Source organism: Ursus americanus, chromosome X (genome assembly GCF_024610735.1).
Source record: "Ursus americanus isolate L20-20 chromosome X, mUrsAme1.1.p, whole genome shotgun sequence".
Taxonomy (NCBI): domain Eukaryota; kingdom Metazoa; phylum Chordata; class Mammalia; order Carnivora; family Ursidae; genus Ursus; species Ursus americanus.
The window spans coordinates 65,123,174-65,147,273 of record NC_142164.1 but is presented as its reverse complement, the minus strand read 5'-3'; the positions used below and the strand labels follow the sequence as shown (position 1 = coordinate 65,147,273).

Genomic DNA, 24,100 nt, shown 5'->3' with positions numbered 1-24,100 from the left:
GAGTTCTGTCTCAAGAGATTAAGCATAGGTTCTATAGGGATAATCCTTTATTATTATCTTTTGCTCAAAAGTATGAATCACCCATTTAGGCAAACTTGGGGAGGTTAGATGCATACTGTGGCTTACGTGGTTGACAAAAATTGGTGCTATTGGTGGTACACAGAAGCAATGAGAATGAGAGGAAAGCTGCTGCTTTGAAAGAGGAAATCGAGCTGGAGGAACTGGGGTACCTTCGTTGAGCTGGGAGGGGTCTCAAAATTGGGATTCATTTCTGAGCAGCTGCTGGTATGTCAGAGGCTTGGAATTGGCCTGGTAAATCTAAAACTGTCTCAGCAGTGGTTAGCTGACCTCACCCAAGTTCCAAGCCCTACTCTGCCTGATCCTTTTTTCTTGAGCCCCAGAGCTAAAATGCTCCTGAGCTCTCTCCTATTGGTTGAGAAGACCAACTGAAGTTCCCTTGCCCATGTTAGGAGGTGTACGCCTCCTGAACTAAAGATAGAAACAGCTGGCCCTTGTAGGCAGCTAAAAGCCTCCAGACTTAAGAGGTGTTCCCCACTCGGCAGCCAGACTCCTTGAAATACCCTTTCAGTAATTCTACCAATGTCCTCCATGTCTCTACTCTGCCATAACAAAGGCTGTGGGCAGCACTTTGACCCCAATGCCAACCTTCCTGGTGAGTAATTCTGATTTTGCCAGGGGGCTTTGTGAGTGCTGGGGGAGTGGTCAGCTGTGGGCAGTCTTAGAGGAGCAGAGAAATGTAGTGTATCTGCCCTAGTTAAATTGGTCTGGGTGGTCTTCAATCTTATTTTTATATTCTAAAGAAAAACCATGAGCATATAAATCTGGGGAAGAAGTAAGAGAAGTGATATCTGGTATAGTTACCTTGATCGTTGTGCTGGTATCCACAGATTCCTGTTGCCATCACCCTGGGGTCCCAATCTTCCATGATGCACTTAAGGTGAGGAGTAGGCAGGAGGGGACAGCAAGAGCATTTCCCAAAGGAAGTAAATACACCCAGGACTCTTAAGCTAAGCTGGGTCTTTTGTTACCAGGGTTGGTCCTGCTGCCGGAAGCGAACTGTAGATTTCTCTGAGTTCTTAAACATCAAGGTAAATTATCTACTTGCTTGAATTCTGTCCCTAACAGAAGGATTCTATCCCTAATCCTTCTTTCCTTATCTGTACTAGGGCTGTACTGTGGGACCACACTGTGCTGAGAAGCTCCCTGAGGCCCCTCAACCTGAGGTGCCTGCCACAAGCAGTTCACTTCAGGAGCAAAAACCTCTGAATACGATTCCAAAGTCAGCAGAAACTTTGCGTCGGGAGAGGCCCAAGTAAAGAGGAGGAAGTCCCTGGGTTTTTTCCTACATTCATGGAGCTTCCTAGAAGTGATTAATGGGTCACTGGTGTTTGGGGACTAGGGATATGAGGAGGGCCAAGTGTCAGGGTTTTGTGTATATTTTATACCGTAGGGGAAATTTGTATCCAGAAATAATGTCTTTGCTTTAAGGTTGGTGTGGGGGTGATGGGATAGGTATTTAGAGTCAATAGAGTAGGTAGCCCCTCATACATACATACGCAGTTATAATACAAGAAAGATTGTTGATAATGACTTGATTTTTTTTCTTTTTGGAAAAAAGCTTTAAAGTGAGTTTTACATCAAGAAAAAGATGCAGTATTGGCAGCCAAGAGGCTGTAGAGAATAAATTAATTTTGTGAAAATGGCATGAGCAACAGCAGAAAGTCACGTTAGGTCCACAATTAGAAGAGGATAAGGATATGATGCAGTTCTGCAGAGAAATGTTAGATTGAGAGCAACTGAGTAGATAGGCAAAAAAGCCCCAGGGATTCCCCCGGGTTTCAGGGACTTGGGATGTCCATAAAGAAGATAATTGGCAATGGAGTTGCTACCCAACTTTTCCAACCCTGCCCCCACTTTCACCAGATTTCTTTGACACCATTATCACTGGTAGGAGTGTTGGAGCTGTTGATCATTGTTAATGGATCAGAACTAAATTACCCCACCTGTATCCCCTAGGTCAGAGTTGCCTCCAAAGCCGCTTCCACTAAATATATCCCAAGCCCTGGAAATGGCATTGGAACAGAAGGAATTGCACCAGGAACCTGGAGCAGGTAAGTGGGTCCTTAGTAGGACAGGCTTTGCAGACTGGAATTTAGTGAACGTGGCAATTAGGTGGAGGGAATAGATAGGTTCCTGACTTTGTTTCCTTTGCCCAGGACTTGACAGTAGTCTGATCCGGACTGGTTCCAGCTGCCAGAATCCAGGATGCGATGCTGTGAGTGAGAGTTTATAGAGGGTGCAAGCATATGGCTGAGAAATGCTATACCTGGGATGACAGTATAGCTATGAGGCTGTGTGGGGGTATACTTCAGAATGACCTGATTCTTCTGATTCTCCTTTACCCATCTTAGGTTTACCAAGGCCCTGAGAGTGATGCTACTCCTTGTACCTACCACCCAGGAGCACCTCGATTCCATGAGGGGTGAGAGAGGGGACGGGGTAGGGTCTATAAGACCAGTTTCTCCCACTGTTGATCATAAGGTGGGAGTGGGGGCTCATGGGGAGGGGAAGGGAGATTCAGTTGAATTATCCTCCTACCTCAGGATGAAGTCTTGGAGCTGTTGTGGCATCCAGACCCTGGATTTTGGGGCATTCCTGGCACAGCCAGGATGCAGAGTTGGTAGGCATGACTGGGGGAAGCAGGTAAGCCCCAACTTTCCCGAACTTTTGATTAGAACCCAATTCCAGAAATAATTTCCCCTCCTTGTACCTCATGGCCAAGCTCTCTATCTCCTCCCTTTTGTACAGACCAAATAAGATTCCGCTCCTTATCCTCAACAGCCCGGAGGCTTTGCAATATGAAGTAGTATTAATCTTTCTGAGATTCTATGTCTCTTCTCTCGACACACCTGAGAACTTCCCTTGGGTTAAGAGTTCATTCTTACCACACATATTTCACATCTTCTCTTTAGCTGCCAGCGTCTTGCCGTCATGATTGGCACCAGACAGATTCCTTAGTGGTGGTGACTGTATATGGCCAGATTCCACTTCCTGCATTCAACTGGGTGAAGGCCAGTCAAACTGAGGTGAGGAATGTCTGATGCTGGATGGGAGGCTGATGAATTGGGTGACAATACAATTTTACAGGCAGAGTTGCTGTATGCAGCAAACATTTGGGCTTCATAGTCCCCTGAGAGGAAAGTAGAGCTAGGAGGTCAGGGCTATCAGGCTGACCTGTGGATGTAGGGCTCACACCTCTGGCCTGGTTCTCTGTTGCAGTAACTTGTTCTGACCTTCTGGGATTGTTACTACCCCTGTAATTCTTTTCTCTCAGCTTCATGTCCACATTGTCTTTGATGGTAACCATGTGTTCCAGGCACAGATGAAGCTCTGGGGGGTAAGTGAAGATTAAGGGGCACAGGAGGGGGAGGAAGATGGGGTGAAAAGAAGGACCAGACTGGAATGAATAGAGGGTGTCTTGAGGGAAGGAATTATAGTGGGAAAGTGGAGGTTTTCTCTTCATTTGCTTTGATATTCTTTCTCCCCCTTTCTCTCCCTTTTTTCTCTCCCCATCTCCTTCTCCTCCTCCTTTCCTCTTTCTTTCTTACTGTATTGTTTTATTTCTCCCCTATCTTGTTGACCCACCTTACATTTGTTTATTTTTCTTTGTCATTCATTACCACCCCACCCTGACCCCAATCCGTTTGATTTCCTCATTTTCTTCTTCTTCTGTGTTCCTCTATCTTTTCCTCCTCCTCAGGTCATAAACGTGGAGCAGAGCTCTGTCTCCTTGATGCCATCTCGGGTTGAAATCTCCTTGGTCAAGGCTGACCCAGGATCCTGGGCCCAGCTGGAGCACCCTGATGCACTAGCTGAGAAGGCTAAGGCAGGGGTTGGGTTAGAGATGGAGGAGGAAGAATCTGAGGATTCAGATGATGATCTGAGCTGGACAGAGGAGGAGGAAGAGGAGGAAGTAATGGGGGAATAGTGACACCAGTCAAGTATCTAGATAGGACCTCAGTGGTTCCCTTAGAATCTCAGAGACCAGGATATGGTTGGCCATGTGGTGTCATTGAGCAGAAGCAGGCTGAAGGAGGGGAGAACAAAAGTGTCCAAACCGTGCTGTTTTTTCCCTTAAATAAATCTTGTATTCTGCAGTTTCACATAGTGTCGTTCTCTCACCTCACTATCTAAGATTGTATTCATTCCCCCCAACCTCTGTGTGTCTTTAACACACATGTGTGAAAACAAGCACATGTACATTCAATCTGTTCTTTACAATCACCAGGTAATCTACTGAGTACTTATTGTGTGCCCAGTTGTGTGTTAGGTGGTTTAGAGCTGTCTTTTTTTTTTTTTTTAATATTCAGTAAGAGCCGTAACATTTAAATTCTTTTTTTTACTTTTCATTTTTATTTATTTTTATTTTTTTTCCAGTGATTCATCTGTCAGTTTAGAGCTATCTGAGAAACAGAAGACTGATTTATTCCTTTCAGGAAAATTATAGTCTGGCTGACAGACCAATCTACATGAAATAATAATAAACATTATCAGGTAGTTTAACTGAGTGTTAAATTGTGCACTATAAAGAGCTATAGGAGTTGAGAGAGAGTGGAGCGATTAATGTGGACTCTAGTAGAAAGGGAAAGCTCCATGAAAGAACATTTTGAACAGCTTTGTTGGGATAAAATTCACATACCATACAATTCACCGGCTTAAAGTGTAAAATTCAGCGTTTTTTTTTTTTAAAGTATACTCAGAGTTGTGCAACCACAATCAATTTTCATCACTCCAAAAAGAAACCCTGTACCCATTAGCAGTCACTACCAGTGTCCCCCCCCCCCAAACTCATAGCTGTGGGCAACCACTAATCTACTTTCTGCCTCTATGGATTTACCTGTTCTGGATATTTCATATGACTGGAATCGTATAATATGTGGTCTTTTGTAAGAGGCTTCTTTCACTTAGCATAATGTTTTCAAGGTTCCTCCATGTTTGTAACATGTATCAGTACTTATTCCTTTTATGGCTGAATAATATTCCATTATGTGGATATACCACATTATGTTTATTTTGTCAATTGAGGTACATTTGGGTTGTTTCCATTATTCTAAATAGTGCTCCTATGAACATTTGTATACAAGTTTTTATGTGGACTTACGTTTTCACTTCTCTTGGATATATACCTAGGAGTATGATTTCTGGGTCAAATGGTAACTTTAACCTTTTAAGAAACTGCCAGACTGTTTTCCAAAGAGGCTGTACCATTTTACATTCCCATCAGCATTGTAAGGGTTCCAGTTTCTCCACATCCTCAATAACGCTTGTTATTTGTCCTTTTTTTATGGGTATGAAGATGGAATTTCATTATGGTTTTAACTGCATTTCCCCAATGCTAATGATGTTGAACATCTTTTCATGTGCTTATTGGCCATTTGTGTTCTTATTTGGAGAAATGTCTCTTCAAATCCTTTGCCCATTTGTTAGGTTGTCTTTTTATTGAGTTGTAAGAGGTTTTTTTTTTTAAGATTTTATTTATTTATTCGACAGAGATAGAGACAGCCAGTGAGAGAGGGAACACAAGCAGGGGGAGTGGGAGAGGAAGAAGCAGGCTCATAGCAGAGGAGCCTGATGTGGGGCTCGATCCCACAACCCCGGGATCACGCCCTGAGCCGAAGGCAGACGCTTAACCGCTGTGCCACCCAGGCACCCCTGTAAGAGTTTTATTTTAATATATTCTGGAGACAAGGCTCTTGTCAGATATATGACTTCGAAATATTTTCTCCCAGTCTTTGTTTTGTCTTTCTACTTCCTTGATGGTGTCCTTTAGTACACAAAAGTTTTTAACTTCTATGAAGTCTAATTTATCTTTTCTTTTGTTGCTTATATTTTTGATGTCATAGCCAAAAAAACCACTGCTTAATTCAGGGTCATGAAGAAGATTCGCTTCTTTATTTTCTAAGGGTTTTATAGTTTTACATTTAGGTCTTTGATCCATTTTGAGTTATTTTTTGTATGTGGCATGAGGTAAGGGTCCAACTTTATGTTTTTGCATATGGATATCTAGTTGTCCCAGCACCATTTGTTGAGCAAGGCTATTCTGTCCCCATTGGATTGTGTTGGCACCCTGGCTGAAAATCAATTGACCAAAAATGTAAGGGTTAAGAAACACGTTTTGAATGGAAATTTGTAGGAATGAGAAATTTGCATGGGTATGGAAGAGTGGGGAGAGCCAAGCTGAGGCTGGAAGGTGTTTTGTTTTACTTTTTGTATTTTATTTTAAATTCCAGGAGTAGTTCATTGTCACTGTAAAATACTCAGTGCAGAAGTATGTAGAGTAAAAAGTAAATGTTCCTTTTTAGACTCTTTCCAAGCTTAGTCCCTTTGCTGTTTGTAACAACTGCTAACGTATCTGACAGAGGACATGTTTAAGGGAGGGAACAAAAAAGTTAGTTGAGTGTAGCTAGATGGGGAGGAGGCGAAAATTCTAGATGAAGGATTTTGAACATGATTTAAAAGAGAGAATTAAACTCTATCTCTGAAACTCATAGCACACTATATTGAATTTAAATAAAATAAAATTTAGAAAACGAGAAAGGCAATATAGGCCTTTTTAAAATGTAGACTCTTTTTTAAAGATTTTTTATTCATTTGAGAAAGAGAGAGCATGAGCAATAGCACAATCAGGGGTAGGGACAGAGAGAGAGGGAGAAGCAGACTCCCTGCTGAGCAGGGAACCCAATGCAGGGCTCGATCCCAGGACCCTGGGGTCATGACCCGAGCCAAAGGCAGATGCTTAAATGAGCCACCCAGGTGCCCCTAAAATGTAGATTCTTAATCAGAGGAGTGATAATCTCTTTCTTGAGTCTCCCTTACTCTCTCAACATGGTAGCCAAGAATCTGGGAGATTCAAACTCTAAAAAACTTCACACCAGGAAGCTTCATCAAGCCTCAAAATGATCTCAAATTCTTTTCATAGCACCCTTTTCTCTCAGTTCAGATTCAAGGAACATAAGGTCTCATTAGGAGCTAGAAGTAAGATGGAGGTGGGGGAACGGACATGGGCAGCAGAGGTAAGGGGTCACAGGACAGCATGGCTGAGGATTTGGAGATTGAGGCAAGATTAGGGGATACTGGAGAATGCATCCAGGGAATGCATCTCTGCCTCACAGAGAAGTTTGATCAGAGTTAAAGGGGCTTCCTGGACTTCCAGGATATTCAGCATTTCTGGCTCATTTCTCTGCTCTCATGCTGCGGATTCGAAGTGCAAATAAAGTTTCCCCCTTGACCTGAACCTTTCAGGTCCTTTCAAACCCTGGCAACAGTTTACTTTTAATGTCATTTTTCTGTAGGTGAGTTGACATCAATAAGGGCTTTGATGGACATTAAAAAAAATTAGAGGAGTAGAATGCATATAGAAAAGTGCAGAAAGTGCACTAATCTTAAACATACAAATTTTTTCTATCTTATCAAAATCAGGGGACCAGCAACTACACAGAATTCCTGGAGAGGATGAAGGTGAGGAATCAAAAAGTTCAAGTAACCCTTGTATATAAACTTGATCTATAAAATTTCAAGTTTACAGAATTAATAAAGTAGTGTACTTATTTTACATAGTCCAAAGCCTGAAATGTGAGAAAGTTTCAAGCAGGTGCATAACATTAATAATAATAACAACAACAATAACCATAGCTACCGTTTCTCATATAAACTAACCTGCCAGGCACTATGCTAAGTGCTTTGCATGCATTATCTCATTTACTTCCCTACTTCCACCATCAGATGTACATATCTGTTCACATTAGCACAAATCCTCTCCTTACCTCCTTTACACTTCTCATTTTTTCCCATTGTGCTTTGTATCCTGTTGCCTCACACCTTCCCAGAAATTTTACACTGTTGATTATCCTTTCTCTCTCCTGTTTATTCAACCTTTCCCTCTCATTGGATATTTTCATTGACATTTAAACATGCTCAAGTCTCCGATTTTACAAAAACAATTTCCCTTGACTACATAACCCTTTCCAACTGCTACTTAACTCCTTTCTCTTCTTTATAAGTGAACTTCTTGAAATAACTATTCATTTTCTATTTCCACCTTCCTACTCCCTTCAAAACACACTTCAATCTGACTCCCAGCCCACTCAGTCTATGGTGATAAGGTCACTTTGGGCCATCAAGTCACTAAATCCAATGGATACTTTTTAGTCCTTGTCTTACTTGATCTCACAAGCAAAAATTGACACTCATGATGGTTTCTTCCTTGAAATACACTCAGTACATTGGCTTCTATGACCCACGGCTCCTTTTCGTTGTCCTCCTACTTCTCTGGCCGTTCCTTTCAGTCTCCTTTGCAGGCTCTTCGTTTTCTACCTGGCCATCGAATGATGAAGTTCCTCAGGACTTAGCCCTAGTTTTGCTCTCTTATATATAACTCTTCTAGACATTCTCAGTTATGCCCATGACTTCAAATACCACCCACGTGCAGATGACTCACACATTTTTATCTCTAGGTCATATCTTTCCTTTGAGGTCCATATTTGTATTTTACAGTAATAATAGCTAACACGTATTTAGAACAGTGTTTGGCATATATAGTAAGTACTATATAAGGGTTTGCTATTATTAGTACTACTATTACTCCCTTTACTCTTCACCAAAAGCTTTCACTTCAGACTATTAGGAAAGTTGGGGTGTTTTTTTTCTCTTGGAGAGGACGGACACTTCAATATCCAATTTTATAATATTTCAGTAAGAAAATAGGAGTTTCTTGACAGTCAGGTTTTGCTAGTCCACAAAGTGATAACATATTTAACATACCATTGTCTCAGCTCTAGGATTAAGGGAGATTGTATTCACCTGCTGAAGGAATAAAGCATCATGTATAGAATGCCACTGCGCTAACCACTTCTACCCACATTATTTTACTTAATCCTCACACCTGCTCTGTGAGGTAGGTATTATTATCCCAAATGTTTGTAGATGAGGAAACCAAGACTCAGGGCAGGAAATAGCTTTTAACATAGCTACTGATTAAAACTGATTAAAACCCAGTCATTGCTTAGAGCTGTCCTAGAGCTATTTGAGAATATCCAAAACCTAAGGACCCAACTGGGGTCTTAGAAGATGGGTCTTAGGAGAGAAGCATATACCAGGCCACTCTAGCCTAGCAGAGTCCCTTTGACAAGCCTGTCTAGGAACCAGTGAAGCACTTAGTGGATCGGTGGTATCTCACACTGATATAACACCTTTCCAAACAACTCTTACACCAGATTCAGAGTTACTATTTCCGGGATCCTTGCCTCCACTGTCCCCTTCTCCCTTTCTACTCCCCAAATCCCAGAACACTGCTGCAGGGAGAACCGAGCAGACCAATATAAATTCATGCTGTCCAATTTCAACTTGGCCCTTGCAGCTGCTCAGCAACACATTTATTTGTCTCATACGTTCCCTGGCACTCTCCCCACAGAGGCTCTTGACAGACCTTCCTCTTCTCAAATTCCAACTCCTCCTGTTCCACTCCTTCAGACTAATACACACACTTTCATGAGATACTTGACAATTCAATAACATTGTTTTAAAGCTTCTTTTGTAGAGAATTTAAAACATGTACAAAAGTAGACAGAATAGTATAATGAATCCCCATTTACCAAACACTCAGCTTCAACTAGTATCAAGTCTCACACACTCATATCATCTATTTCCTTCTTTCCATATTATTTTGGAACATATCCCAGACATGATATCATTCCATACTTAAATATTTCAGTATGTATCTTTAAGAAGTAAGGATCCTTTTTTAAAAAAAATCATAGTTGTAATACCATTAACACACATAAACAAGCAATAATATTCCCTTTAGTATCATTAAATGCCAATCAGTATTTAAATTTCCAATAGTTTCATAAATGTCAAAAGAATTTTTTTACAGCTTTTTTGTTTGAATCAATATCCAAATAAAGCCTACACACCGTGACTGGTGGATATGTGTTGTATGTCACTTTTATCTGTTTTTTTAAGTAAGCTCTACACCCACTGTGGGGCTTAAACTCATGACCCAGAGATCAAGTTGTACGTTCCCGCACACAGTCTGGGTTTTGCTGATTGCATCTCTGCTGTAGAGTTTAAAATGTTTCCTTGACCTCTGTTGTATATATTGGTAAAATCAGTGTTTGTACAATGCATCTTCTTTTTTTTTTTTTTTTTAAAGATTTTTTTTTTTTTTTTTTTTATTTATGTGACAGAGAGACAGCCAGCGAGAGAGGGAACGCAGCAGGGGGAGTGGGAGAGGAAGAAGCAGGCTCATAGCAGAGGAGCCCGATGTGGGACTCGATCCCGGTACACCGGGATCACGCCCTGAGCCGAAGGCAGACGCTTTTAACGACTGCGCTACCCAGGCGCCCCTGTACAATGCATCTTCTATATTCATTGTCCTGTTTTCAGTGGGGTGGGGAAATAGTCCATGTGACCAAAGAAGTGGAAGGTGTCTGGCTTGGCAAGTGACTCAGGAAAGAGCTAGGACTCTTTAGCAGTACTGAAACAGATGGTTGGGGTCAGAGCTCAATAAATAGTAACGGAGGTCCAGTCAAGATGGGATGGGTGAGGGGCCGTGCAGTGTCAGATTTCCACTCTTCTGGTATGTAGAGCGAGACAGGCAAGGAAGTGGTGATCAGGCTGAAGTCAGAACTGGAAAAGGAGATGTAGTACTTGAGGCAGCAGTTGGGATTATTTCTCAGGGGATTACTCTACTTGCTATACCCTGTTTTCTAAATATATCTTATCCATTCATCCTCACCTCTGTGCCTTTGCCCTGGATGTTTCCTCTGCTTGGAATACCATCTCCTTTGTCCCCACATATCCAAATCCTATTTATCTTTAATGACCAGTGCAAGTTCTTTGTTTTCCATATTTTTGCTTGTAGAATCATAAAATATCTCTAAAAGGATAAATAAGGGATCAAGAATATTGATTGCCTGGGGCGCCTGGGTGGCTCAGTCAGTTAGGCATCTGACCCTTGGTTTCGGCTCAGGTCGTGATCTCAGGGTTGTAGGGATTGAGCCCTTCATCAGGTTTTGCCCTCAGCACGCAGTCTGCTTGAGAGTCTTTCTCTAAATAAATAAATAAAACCTTAAAAAAAGAATACTGATTGCTTTTCCGGGAAGGGAATTGGATGGCTAGAGGACAGGGCTTGAAGGGAGAAAGATATTATTGATCTGTTGCAGGAGGGACAGTTAATCTGATGAAAGTGTCTACTATGAATTCCGTAGAAGTAGAAGCAGGGAGATTGAGTAGAATGAGGAGGGTCTGGAACAGCCTCTGTGGGGAGAGTGCCAGGGAACGTATGAGACAAATAAAGGAGTTGCTGAGCAGCTGCAAGGGCCAAGTTGAAATTGGACAGCATGAATTTAAATTGGTCTGCTTGGTTCTCCCTGTAGCGGTGTTCTGGGATTTGGGGAGCAGAAAGGAAGAAAGGGGACAGTGGAAGTCAGGATCTTAAAGACAATAACTCTGAATCTGGTGTAACTGGGAGATAATAACTGATCTAGTTGAAGTGAGAGGTAAAGTACGTGGGGGTTCCACTGAGGTTAGAGTTGAAGAGATCAGAGACATAAAAGTTGTTTGGAGAAGTGTTACATCAATGTGAGATATGAGTGATTAACCAAAGGCCTCATTGGTTCCCAGATAGGCTTGTCAGAGGGACCCTTCTAGGACTCCACTGGGGTCCTTAGGTTTTGGATATTCTCAAATGGCTCTAGAACAGCTCTTAGCAATGACTGGGTTTTAAGGTGGAATTCATCACTGAAATTGGAGCTTCTGCAAGAGGTGTGGTGGGAGGAGTAGCAAAAAATTAAACTACTCTTTATTGAGCCTTTACTGTGATCTAAGCACTGTAATAAATCTGTCTGTTCTGTTACCTTTTTTCTGTCTCTATATAATATATACATGTATCTCAAATGAGAATATATATTTAATTCTCACAACACTATATTAAAAGCATTATTATAATTTTTAAAAGATTTTATTTATTTATTTGAGAGAGAGACAGAGAGAGAGCACAAGCTGGGAGGAGAGGGAGAAGCAGGCTCCAACTCGGGCAGGGCTCGCAGGCGGGACTCCATCCCAGGATGCTGGGATCATGACCTGAGCAAGGGCAAACGCTTAACTAACTGAGCCACCTGGGCGCCCTTATTATCATTTTTATAAAACATGAGGAAATTGAGCTTCGGGGGGGGGTGACATAATTTTCCCTAGGTCACGCAACTATCCAGTGTCAGAGCCTGAGACACAAATCTAGGTCTTGACTACAAAGCCCGTGTTCTTTGGTGTTCCAGCAATACTTTCTAGCAAACACCTCCCTCCAATAAATGAATCCTATTTTGCCAGTGACATCTGTAATAAAATTATAGATGCATTATCAACAAAAATAGTTATATACTGAATTGAAAACTTTTGGTGAGTGAGGAGTTAATTGAGTAGGATGGAAGAGATACTTGGAGGCAGTGAAAATAATTGAAGATAATTGGCAGTGGTCCATGGGAGAAAGCTAAGACCCCAGACTAAGTAGTAAGAACGGAGGAGAGAGTCATAGATGTAAGAGCTATGTCTTCGTTCAGGCTGCTATGGCAAAGTGTCATAGACTGGGTAGTTTATAAACAACAGAAATTTATTTCTCATAGTTCTGGAGGCTGGAAGTCTGAGATCAGGGTGCCAACACAGTTGAGTTGTGATGAGGGCCCTCTACCAGGTGGAGAGCAGAGAGAGGAAGCAAGCTCTCTCATGACTCTTATAAGGGAACTAATCTTATTTATGACCTCATCTAATCCTAATTACCTCCCAAAACCATCATATTGGGGGATGGGATTTCAATATATGAATTGCAAGGGGACATAATCAGTCTGTAACAAGGTAGTTCCACAGGTAAGAATGAAAGTAATGTGGCCTTGCTGTTCTGTGTTTCTTGAACTTACGCAACTCACTCCTTCCTCAGTGCCTCTAATATCTTGATCCCCCTGCCTGGAATAGTCTCCTTCCAGGTTTTTGAATAGCTGGCTCCTTCTTGTCATTCATGTCTCAGCTCATGATAGGTAACCAATTCATTATCTTGCAAAATAATCAATAAAGGGAGAGAATCAAGCATTTATCCTGCCTTTCCTATCTGAATTGGGTAACAAAATAGATGGGGTGATATGTCTGTTTACAAAACTATTCCAGTGAATGAAAAAAAAATCAGAACATCACTTTTTGGCAATCCTTGTAAGCATCAACAGCTTCTAAGATTATAAAGAGACATCGGACATTGTGTCCATCCTATAGTCACACCAAAGAGATGGAACCCGAGTTTGATTTAGTCTTTGGATCCAGCTGCCAATTTGTAGGAAATAGAGGAACTGCACAATGCCTGTGTAATCAGCAAAACCCACAGGGAGAAGCTTTACAGGTCAAACTGCTCAAATTCTGTCACAAAGAAAAAAAAAATCACCTCTCAGAGAGGCCTTTCTTGACCATCCCCTCTAAATTAGCACCTACTGTCCACGTTACCATCACATGACCCCATTTGATTTTTCCCATAGCCTTTATCATCAACTAACATTTTTTTTAAAGATTTTATTCATTTATTTGACAGAGAGAGACAGCGAGAGAGGGAACACAAGCAAGGGGAGTGTGAGAGGGAGAAGCAGGCTTCCCGCCGAGCAGGGAGCCTGATGAGGGGCTCGATCCCAGGACCCTGGGATCATGACCTGAGCCAAAGGCAGACACTTAACGGCTGAGCCACCCAGGTGGCCCACAACTGACGTTACTTTAAATGAGAAACAGTATAGCATTAACAGTTAAGAAGACAAACTATAGCATCAGGCTGCCTGGGTTCAAATCTGGACTCCTCCGCTTACTAGCTGTATGACCTTAGACTATTTAAGAGCTGTGTGCCTCAGTTTCCCCAACCGTAAAATGGGATTAATAACAGTGCCTAGATCCTATGGTCATTAGTAGTATTAAATGAGTTAACATTTCTAAAGAGCTTACTACAGTGTCTGGTATAGGGTTAGCATTATAAAAATGTTAACACTATTAATGCATAATCGGTTTTTTATTTGTACATTATTTCTTTCACTAGAATATACGTCTGTATTTATGCACTATTCCCAGAACCTAAACCTGCCTAGCACATATATAATACATGCTCAATAAATATTTGTTGAATGAAGGGCCTGAATCAGAGTGGCAGAGAATAGACAGGAAAGAGATACATAAGATATTATTTAAAAGAAGAAACAAACCTTGGACTTAGTGATTTTTTTTTTCTGCTATGGGATGGAATGGTATAAGATGACTGCTCCAAGGCTTCAAGTTTAAGTAACAAGTAGAAGGCTAGTGCTTTTAACAAAAATGGGAGAAGCAGGAACTAGAACTAATATTTGAATATTCTGATAATTTTATTTTAGTTGTGAGTTTGAAATTATGGCAAAATATGAGTAGAAATTCTAGCAGGAAGTTAATTGTAAATGCAAAATTGGAATTCATGAGAAATTCAATACTGAAAATAGATTTGAGTATCATCTTCATTAATGTGACACTTAAATATTCAACTTTCATCTTCAAAAAAACAAAAACTGCAAAAGTGAATAATATGGAAAATAAAATATTTGAACCCTTAAATTTATCCTTCAGAGGAAGTCACTGTTACTTTGATGTGTATCCATCCCTTCCAACATTTTCTATGCATTTCAAACATACTGGTATATAACATATAGGGACATAGTAAAAGTCTAAGTGGCTATCTATACACATATAGAGGAATTTGTTTTTTCTTTTTGGCCAATTTGAAATCATTCTATAATATTTTTCCATTGCTTGCTTCGTCATTAAATATGTCACTTTATAGTCCTTGAAGATATTTCCATGTCAATATGTATAGATCTGACATTCTTTTTTGTGCTGCATAGTACTTGATTATACATATATGCCATAATTTATCTGTTCCCCCACTGATGGACACTTAGGTTGTTTCCAGTTTTTTGTTATAACAAATTATGCAGCAATGAAAATCTTTTTACATGTATCTTTGATTATTTGTGCTAATATTTCTTAAAGATAGATTCCTAGAAGTGGTATTGCTGGAAAGAAGACACATACATTTTTATATACCTAAAATGTTAATAGAGGGGTGCCTGGCTGGCTCAGTCAGAAGAGCATGTGATTCTTGATCTCAGGGTCATGAGTTTGAGCCCCATATTGGCATAGAGATTACTTAAAAATAAATTTTAAAAATGCTAATAGGTGCTGTTCGATTTCCCTCCACAAAAACTATTCCAATTTACATGGCCATCCAGCAATGTATGAGGTACCAGTTTCCCCAGTGCCCTCATCAATACTTTGTTATCAATTAAAAAATATTTACCAACCAGATGTGCAAATGATGGTATCTCATTTTTATTTTGCATTTCCTCTAATTACAAGAAACGGTGAGGGGTGGCTGGGTGGCTCAGTTGGTTAAGCGTCTGAATCTTAGCTCAGGTCATGATCTCAGGGTCCTGGGATCAAGCCCCAAAGTGGGGCTCCACACTCAGCAGGGAATCTACTTGAGATTCTCTCTCCCTCTCCCCATCCCCCACTTGCACTCTGTCTCAAATAAATAAAATCTTTTAAAAAAACAAAGGGTGAGCATTTTTTTTCTACTGAATATTCATATACAGACTTTCAATTAAACTTAGTTTTCAGGGGCACCTGGGTGGCTCAGTCAGTTAAGTTTCTGCCTTTGGCTTGGGTCATGATCCCAGGGTCCTGGGATTGAGTTCCATACTGGGGTCCCTGCTCGGCGGGGAGCCTGCTTCTCATAATAATAATAATAATAATAATAATAATAATAATAATAATCAACTAACTAACTTAGTTTTCAGCCCCATGGGTCATACTCATACTCTTTTGTCTTGGATCCTAGAGCCTTTCCATAGTTTTACTGGTAAAATTGCCCCTTCTCATCTGTATCCTTTTTTTTTTTTTCAGTTTTTTTTTTTTTAAGTAGGCTCCATGGAGCCCAACATGGGGCTTGAACTCACAACCCTGAGATCAAGACCTGAGCTGAGAGTGAGAGTTGGACACTTAACTGACTGAGCCACGCAGGCACCCCTGGGTGGCTCCGTATCCTTTGCACTAGACCAGAATTTCTTCCTAGCTACTATTTCAGGTACTGTTTCTCAAATGGCTTTCCTGCTTCTAGAGAACACCTGGAACTTTTTGTCCTTTGGGTTTGTACATATTTTATATATTAGTATACTTTCAGTGGTGTCTCAGAAGGGTTCTGAAATGCTGTATTTGTCATACTAAATTCCCACATAAGGGGCGCCTGGCTGGTTCAGTCAGTGGAGCATGGAACTCCGTCTTGGGGTTGTAAGTTTGAGCCCCATCTTGGGTGTAGAGATTACTTAAAAAAATAAATAAATTCCCACATGTAACTGCCTCTCTATTCAGTTCCACTTATATGTTTGCCTATTCTTTTTTATTTTTTAAATTTTTTTAAGTAATCTGTACACCCAATGTGGGGCTCCAATTCACAACCCTGAGATCAAGAGTCACATGCTCTACCAAGTGAGCCAGCCAGGCACTCCTGTTTGTCTATTGTTGAAGCATAGCACACCTTTTATGGTAATTTTATATCTGGTAGGCAAGTCTTTTTTCTATCTTTTTTCTATCTTTTAAAAGTGTCTTGGCTTTTTCTGTATATTCTTTCAGATAAACTTCAGAACCAACTTGTCTGGTATTCCCACCCTTACCTCCCCAAATCCCAGTGAGATTGTTATGGAAATTGATAGTTATTTGAAATTTTTTTCGATTATGAAACCTCTCATTCAGGAATATTGTACATCTATTTTTTTCAGATCTTCATACATATAGCCTTCAGCAATATTTTGTAGTTTTATTCATGTAAATGTTTTGTACATATCTTTTTTGTGTGATTTTATTTTTGAGTGATCTTTAAATCCAACATGGGGCTTGAACTTAAAACCCTAAGAGTCATATGCTTTACTGACTGAGCCAGACAGGCACCCCTTTTTGTACATTCCTTGTTGGATTTATTTCTCATTTTTTTCCACCACTATGAATGGGATCTTTTCCCCCATTTTATTTTCTAATCGGATATTTTTATATAGAGAAGTTTTTGTATAGAGAAGTTATTGATTTCAAACAAATTCTTTTCCTGTTTAATTTTAATTATTTCTCAGTTGATTATATATCCTATGTAAACAGGGACACTTTATGACTCTTCCTTTACAATATTTATAACTTTTATCTTCTTTTGTCTTAATGTTTTCACTAGAACCTACAGAGCAATGTTGAGTAGTGATATTTATAAAAACAGGTGAATATTCTTGATTTGTTCTGACTTTAAGGTGAATGTCACTAATATCTCACTATTGAGTATGATGATTGTAGTTGTTATCTATACTCTTTATCAAGTTATAAATTCTCCTGTTCCTAGCTTACTGAGAAAATACTTTTAAGGTACTACAAACACAAGCTAAAAGATTCAAATAGTGCAGAAGGGTATGTGAAGAGTTGCCCATCTCTATTCCCCAGTTTCCCAGTTCCCTTACTGAGAAGCAATTCCCATTAACAATTTTTATGTGAACTACCAGAAATAAATCGATGCAGATATAAGAATATATGTGAAAAAGTATGTATGTGACTATGTTATTTTTTATACAAAGAGTGTCGTACTATGAACACCTTCTAGACCCTGTGGAGTTTTTGTTGTTGATAAATCAACTGTCAGTCATTTCTTTGTAGGTAATCTATCTTGTCTTTTTAGCTCTTTTTTTTCCTACTTTCATTTGGGTAAAGTTCAAACATAGAAGAGTAAAGAGAATAGTATACAGAATCCCCATGTTCCTGTCACCCAGCTTCAGTGATTATTAACTCATGGCCAATCTTGTTTCATCTATATTCTCCTAACCCCTGTTCTGCCACCTGCACAGCAAGGTTATTCTGAAGCAAATATCAGACATTGTATTACTTCATTTTATCCATAAACATTTTCATATGTATCTCTAAAATATAAGGACTTTTATTAAACATTGCAATAAAACCAACACAATTCTGTAATTATCATCAAATATTACAGTCACTGTTTACATTTTCCTGATTGTCTCATAAACATTTATGTGCTTATTTTGAGTTTGTTGTCAAGGATTGTCAGGCTCCAAATGAGGACTATACATTGCAATTGGTTGGTAAGTTTCTTAAATCTCTCAATCCATAGGTGCCCCTTCCTTCTCCCCCTCCTTTTTTTCTCCCATGGGATTTATTTGTTGAAGAAAATGGCTGGTTCATCCTGTAGTGCTTCCTATAGAATGGATTTTAGTGAATCCATCCCTGTGGTGTTCCCCTGTTCTTTTTATTTCCTGAATATTGATTAGATCTAAGGCTTGATTAGATTTAGATTCAGGGTTTTTTTTTTTCTTCTTTTGGGGGCAAGAATATGTCTTAGGTAGTGTTGTATACTTTTATAAGTAGGTAACAAGTCTTTTGCTCCTCTTAGGATATTCTCTTTGATACTCTGAAGTTTCACTACAATGTATCTGGGTGGGGATTTCTTTCATTGTTTCTTTTTCCTGTTTAGGATTCCTGAATCTTGGGTGGCTCAGTTGCTTAAGCATCTGACTCTTGGTTTTGGCTCAGGTCATGATCTCATAGTGGTAGGATCGATCCCGAGCCTGAGCCCGCATCGGGCTCTGCACTCAGTGCAGGGTCGTGGGGGGAGTCTGCTTCAGATTCTCTGTCCGTCACCTTCCCGCTGACTCTCTCTGTCTCTCTCAAATAAGTAAATAAATCTTTATAAACAAATAAACAGACTTAAGCTGTAGGCCACCAGAGATCAGATGACTTCAGAGCAAAAGTTGGCTCCAGCACTTACCCACCAGAGTTGTGGTTATTCATTTCTTCCTCTACTTTACTCTCAGTGTACTATATATACGTGTATGGATGGAGATATATATATAGAGAGAGAGAGAGAGAGAGAGATATCTATATATCACTATACAGACTTAAAAATATGTCTTGAAATTCATTCCATATTGCTGTATAATCTACCTTATTCTTTTTTTTTCATGTTTTGAGGTATAACTTACATTTTAGTAAAATGCATGTATCTTAAGTGTATACTTTTATGTGTATACATAAAACATGTAACCTCCCCCCAGGTCTAAATACAGAACATTTCCAGCACCACAGAAGGCTGGCTCCTTGTGCTCCCTCTTTGTCATTACCCACTCCCAAGATTAACTACATTCTGACTTCTATGGTCATAGATTAGTTTTACCTATATTTGAATTTCATATAAATGGTGTACTCTTTTGCCTCTAACTTCTTTCATTCAGCATTTTCTGTGAGCTTCATCTCTGTTGTTGAATATAACAGTAATTCTTTTTCATTTCTGTGTAGAATGCTACCTTCTTAAAGTTAACTTCCATTTTATGGATATGTCATAATTTAGTTAACCAGTCCTCTTGATGGACATTTGTTATTTTTGTCAGTCTTATGTTACTACAAACACTGCATGTTTATTCATGCATCTTTGCCAATATGTGTAAGTATATCAGTAGGGTAAAATCTTAGATGTGTTGTGAGTGCTAGGTGAAAGATTATGTGCATTATTAGGTTTTTTTAAAGATTTTGTTTGTTTGTTTAAGAGAGAGACCATGTACAAGCAGGGGGAGGAGCAGAGGGAGAGGGACAAGCAGACTGTGCACAAGCGTGGAGGCTTGATCCCACAACCCTGGGATCATGACCTGAGCTGAAATCAAGAGTCGGGCCCTTAACTGACTGAGCCACCCAGGTGCCCCATGCATTATTAGTTTTAATAAATAATGCCAAATTGCCTTCAAAGAGGATGTATTAATATATTAAATAACAATATATATGAGGGCCTGTTTCCCAACATCTTTCCTAACTATTAAAAAATATTTTTATCTTTGCCAATCTGACAGATAACACATAGAAACAGGTAGTTAATACATATTTTTTAACTAAAAATACATGCACATAGTAAGAAAATTCAAGCAATATAAAAGGATATACAATGAAAGTTATATATTACCCCTACTCCTAGTCTCTAGTTCGCCTGGTTCCCTTTCCAGAGACTACCACTATTGTTGGTTTCTTGTGACTCTTCCAGATACATTCTGTGCAAATCATGCATATGCAAATATAAATGGGTGTATGTGTGTGCATATGTGTTTGGATATCTCTGTTTATCTGGTAGATATTTTGATGTAAACAAGTTTACTTTCCCCCTTCCCCTTAAAAATCTATCTATATATCTATATCCATTTCTTCTCCCCTTTTTTCCCCCGCAAATGGCAGCAAGCTATTCACTCTACTTTTTTCATTTAACATATCTTTGAGATTGTGTCATAATAATACATTTACAGGTGCCTTTTCTTTTTTATCCTTATAGCATTTATTTGACCAGTGCCAGGCATTTTCGTTGTTTTCAATATCCTGTTATTACAGTCTCTTTGAACACACTTATTTGTATACATCTGCCAGTATATTTATAGGATAAATTTCCTAGAAGTATGGTTCCTGGATCAAAGTGGTTAGTGGCTGGTGTGATTCCCTGCCCAACATCCATTCTGCATCTTCCCCATTGTTTAGTGGTCATAAAGTTTGAAGGGGTGGAATTGATCTCAGCCCCAGCTTCTGGCTGGGGTGCACCACCCCTGTAACCCAATCAGGGTAATCCTATCGCCCATGCCTTAGTGATTGGTTCTGACTACCCAGACCATAGCAAAATCAATGCAAACCATTGTCCTGTCAGGGGATTGTTCAGGAATAGGCCATTGACCCAGTTCAAGTTAATGAAATGTTAGAGGATGTTTGTTGAAGTATTTGGGAGAAGGTTTTTGGTTTTGGTTTTGTTCTTTGCTCTTCTGAGATAGATAACAGAAGCCAACTTTGTCTCTTCTTTTGGACAGTGTGGTGTGGCTGATGTGAAGCCTTCAGATGCTACAGCCCTTTTGCTACCAAGAAGGAAGTCAAATTTATGATGAAGCTCACACTTTGGAAGACAGATCTGACAGAAAGAAATTAGGTCCTTGGTGATATTGTTGATCCATGGAATCAACTCAACGGCAAAATTCTCTCATCCCCTGGAATTTGCATTTGTGTGAACCAATAAATCACTGTTTAGGCCTACTGGAGTTGGGTTTTCTGTTACCAATAAAAAGGCATATGTAATTTAAAAGTTTTTGGTAAGTTGCCTTCCAAAAGTTATACCAGCTTACAATGCCAACAACAAAATACGAGAGTGTCTGTTTTGCCCCACCCTTGCCAAAACAATGTATTGTCAAACTTTCTGATATCGACATTTTTACTAGAAAAGAGTGTTATCTCATTGTATTTTTAACATGATCTTTTTATCATGAGTAAGGTTAAGCTTTTTTCTAATATGCTTCAAAGTCACATGTATTTCCTTTGTGTGTGTGAATATATGTGTATATTGCTCATGTTCTCTGCCTAGTTTTCTATTTTTCTTATTGTCTCATAGAAGCTTTTTGTATACTAAGAAAATCAGGCCTTTGTCAAATGGGTTGTAATATATTTTCTGAGTTTCTCCTTTGGCTTTTGACTTTATTTTTATTTCATATTTTTTAAAATTTTTATTTGCATTTATTCTATGCAGAATTTTACTCCCAGGCCATAGTTTTTGTTTCTTCAGTTTCTTCTGTGATACCTTTTTCTTCTCTGCAACCTCCTCTCCTGGTTTAGGAACAATGTGCTCTTTTTCAGTAAGGATTGTCTCGATGTGGCAGTGAGAGCTAATGTATGGGTTAATCCTCCCATGAGCCCTGTAAGTTCTACGCTACATCTTGGGGGATTTGTTCCCCTGGATGTGCTCAATGACCAGAGAATCTACATCTAAACCCTTAAGTTCAGCATTACTCTCTCATTTTTAAACATGTGCAGTAAAAATTCAGCACTCTTCTTGGGCCACCGATTCTGTGTGCAGCCCACTGTTTGATCTGGGCACACCTACCAACTCCACCATGGTAGCGACGGAATGGTACACACTGCTTCTGCAAAATGATGTCTTTCAGGTACTTGGTGGCTTTTCAGATATGCATACCCTTGATGGCCTGGGCAGTTTCACGTGTGTTTTTAAAGTGAACACGAAGATTTGAACCTCTTGATTTGTGTGATTTCGTAGGGTTTTCTGGGTCAAGCGAATAGCGAGCTGTTTTCAGAGGTCACCTCAGGCCGCTTAGGGGAAGCGGAAAAGCAGTGGCTCCTGGGAGAATTCATGAGAACTTGATCTCCTATTTTCATATTTTTTAACGGCCAAATATGTATAACATGAAATTTACCAATTTTATTTTTTAATTTTTTTAAAAGATTTTATTTATTCATTTGAGAGAGAGAGCACAAACGGGCAGGGGAGAGGCAGAGGCAGAGGGTAAGGGAGAAGCAGACTCCCTGCTCAACAGGGAGCCCGATGCAGGACTCCATGCCAGGACTCCGGGATCATGACTTGAGCCTGCGGCAGACGCTTAACCAACTGACCCACCCAGGTGCCCCATGACTGTGATTTTTTATTCTTTATTATGTTAACATGGTGTATCACATTGATTGATTTGCATATGTCGAACCACCCTTGCATCCCAGGGGTAAATCCCACTTGAATGTGGTATATGATCCTTCTAATACGCTGTTGAAGTAAGTTTGCTAGTATTTTGTTGAGGATTTTTACATCCATGTTCATCAGGGATATTGGCCTGTAGTTTTCTTTTCTTGTCATTGTCTGGATTTGGTATCAGAGTGATGCTGGCCTCATGAATGAATTAGGAAGTATTTCCTCCTCTTCAATTTTTTGGAAGACTCAGAGAAGGACTAGTGTTAATTCTTCTTTAAATATTTGGTTGAATTCACCAGTGAAGCCATCTGGTCCTGAGCTTTTCTTTGTCGGGAAGTCTTTACTGTTTCAAGTCCTTACTACTCGCGGGTCTTTACAGATTTTCTATTTTTTCATGGGTTGGTTTTCGCAGGTTGTGTGTGAAAAGGACATATTTGTTTCCTCTACCAATTGAATACTTCTGTATTCCAAATGTGTGGGTGTTTTTCCCACATCAAGCAGTTATCCAGGTTTCAGCAGATACCAACTGGGTGTTCTATAATTTAACTCAATTCTGACACTGTCTCCTGGAGATAGCATCATATCCCACAAGTTAAGGGCTCAGTCCCACAAGTCTGGCCCCACTTCAGATGCCAGTTGCAAGTCCAGGTTGTCATTTGTGCTCCTGACTGACTAGCTACGTACTGGGGGTCCCCATAACCCCCTTCTTATTTTTGATAATTTGCTGGAGCAGCTCACAAAACTCAGGAAAACAGTTCACTTACTAGATTACCAGTTTGTTACAAAGGGATTGAAACTCAGGAAAGGGACAGCCGGATGGAAAAGGTACAGAAATGTGTAGGAGAAGGAGTATGGAGCTTACATGCTTTCTTTGGGTATGCCCCACTCTCAGCACCTCCACACGTTCACCAGCTTGGGAGCTCTCTGAACCTCTTCAATTTGGATTTTTATGGAGGCTTCATTACATAGACATGATTGATTACATCACTGGCCATTGGTAAGTCTCCAGCCCCTCTCCCTTCCCTATTCTCTATACACATGGTTGGTTCTCCTGGCTACCATACCCCATCCTGAGGCTATCCAGAAGCCCCCAGCTACCGGTCTTCTGGTTTATGGTCTTGTTCAAGTTTTCTGTTTCTGCAATGATCAGTCTGGTTGTACTATCCATTATTGAAAATGGAGTATTGAAGTCTCGAACTTATTATAGAACTATTTCTCCTTCAGCTTTGTTAATATTTGCTTTATATAGAGGTGCCTGGGTGGCTCAGTCGTTAAGCGTCTGCCTTTGGCTCAGGGTGTGATCCCAGGGTCCCAGGATCGAGCCCCGCATCAGGCTCTCTGCTCTGCTGGGAGCCTGCTTCTTCCTCTCCCACTCCCCCTGCTTGTGTTTCCTCTCTCGCTGGCTGTCTCTCTCTCGGTCAAATAAATAAATAAAATCTTTAAAAAAAAAAG

At 40.0% G+C, this 24,100-nt stretch overlaps 1 protein-coding gene across 3 annotated transcripts; it reads left to right on the top strand.

Moving 5' to 3' along the window:
- The first annotated feature begins 118 nt into the window (after positions 1 to 118).
- ITGB1BP2 (integrin subunit beta 1 binding protein 2) lies at positions 119 to 21,260 on the top strand. Of its 3 annotated transcripts, none has more exons than XM_045788778.2 (11): positions 119 to 673; positions 909 to 958; positions 1,053 to 1,109; positions 1,188 to 1,333; positions 2,038 to 2,132; positions 2,238 to 2,296; positions 2,433 to 2,503; positions 2,625 to 2,724; positions 2,994 to 3,107; positions 3,356 to 3,418; positions 20,994 to 21,260. In XM_045788778.2, exons 1-11 carry the CDS (start codon positions 601 to 603, stop codon positions 21,063 to 21,065), a joined length of 900 nt encoding a protein of 299 aa, XP_045644734.1. In that variant the 5' UTR covers positions 119 to 600; the 3' UTR covers positions 21,066 to 21,260. The 3 variants fall into 3 exon arrangements, with proteins under 3 accessions (XP_045644734.1, XP_045644733.1, XP_087715816.1); XM_045788777.2 differs by lacking the exon at positions 20,994 to 21,260 and adding an exon at positions 3,782 to 4,184; XM_087859690.1 differs by lacking the exons at positions 909 to 958; positions 1,053 to 1,109; positions 1,188 to 1,333; positions 20,994 to 21,260 and adding an exon at positions 3,782 to 4,184.
- The last annotated feature ends 2,840 nt before the right edge of the window (positions 21,261 to 24,100 follow it).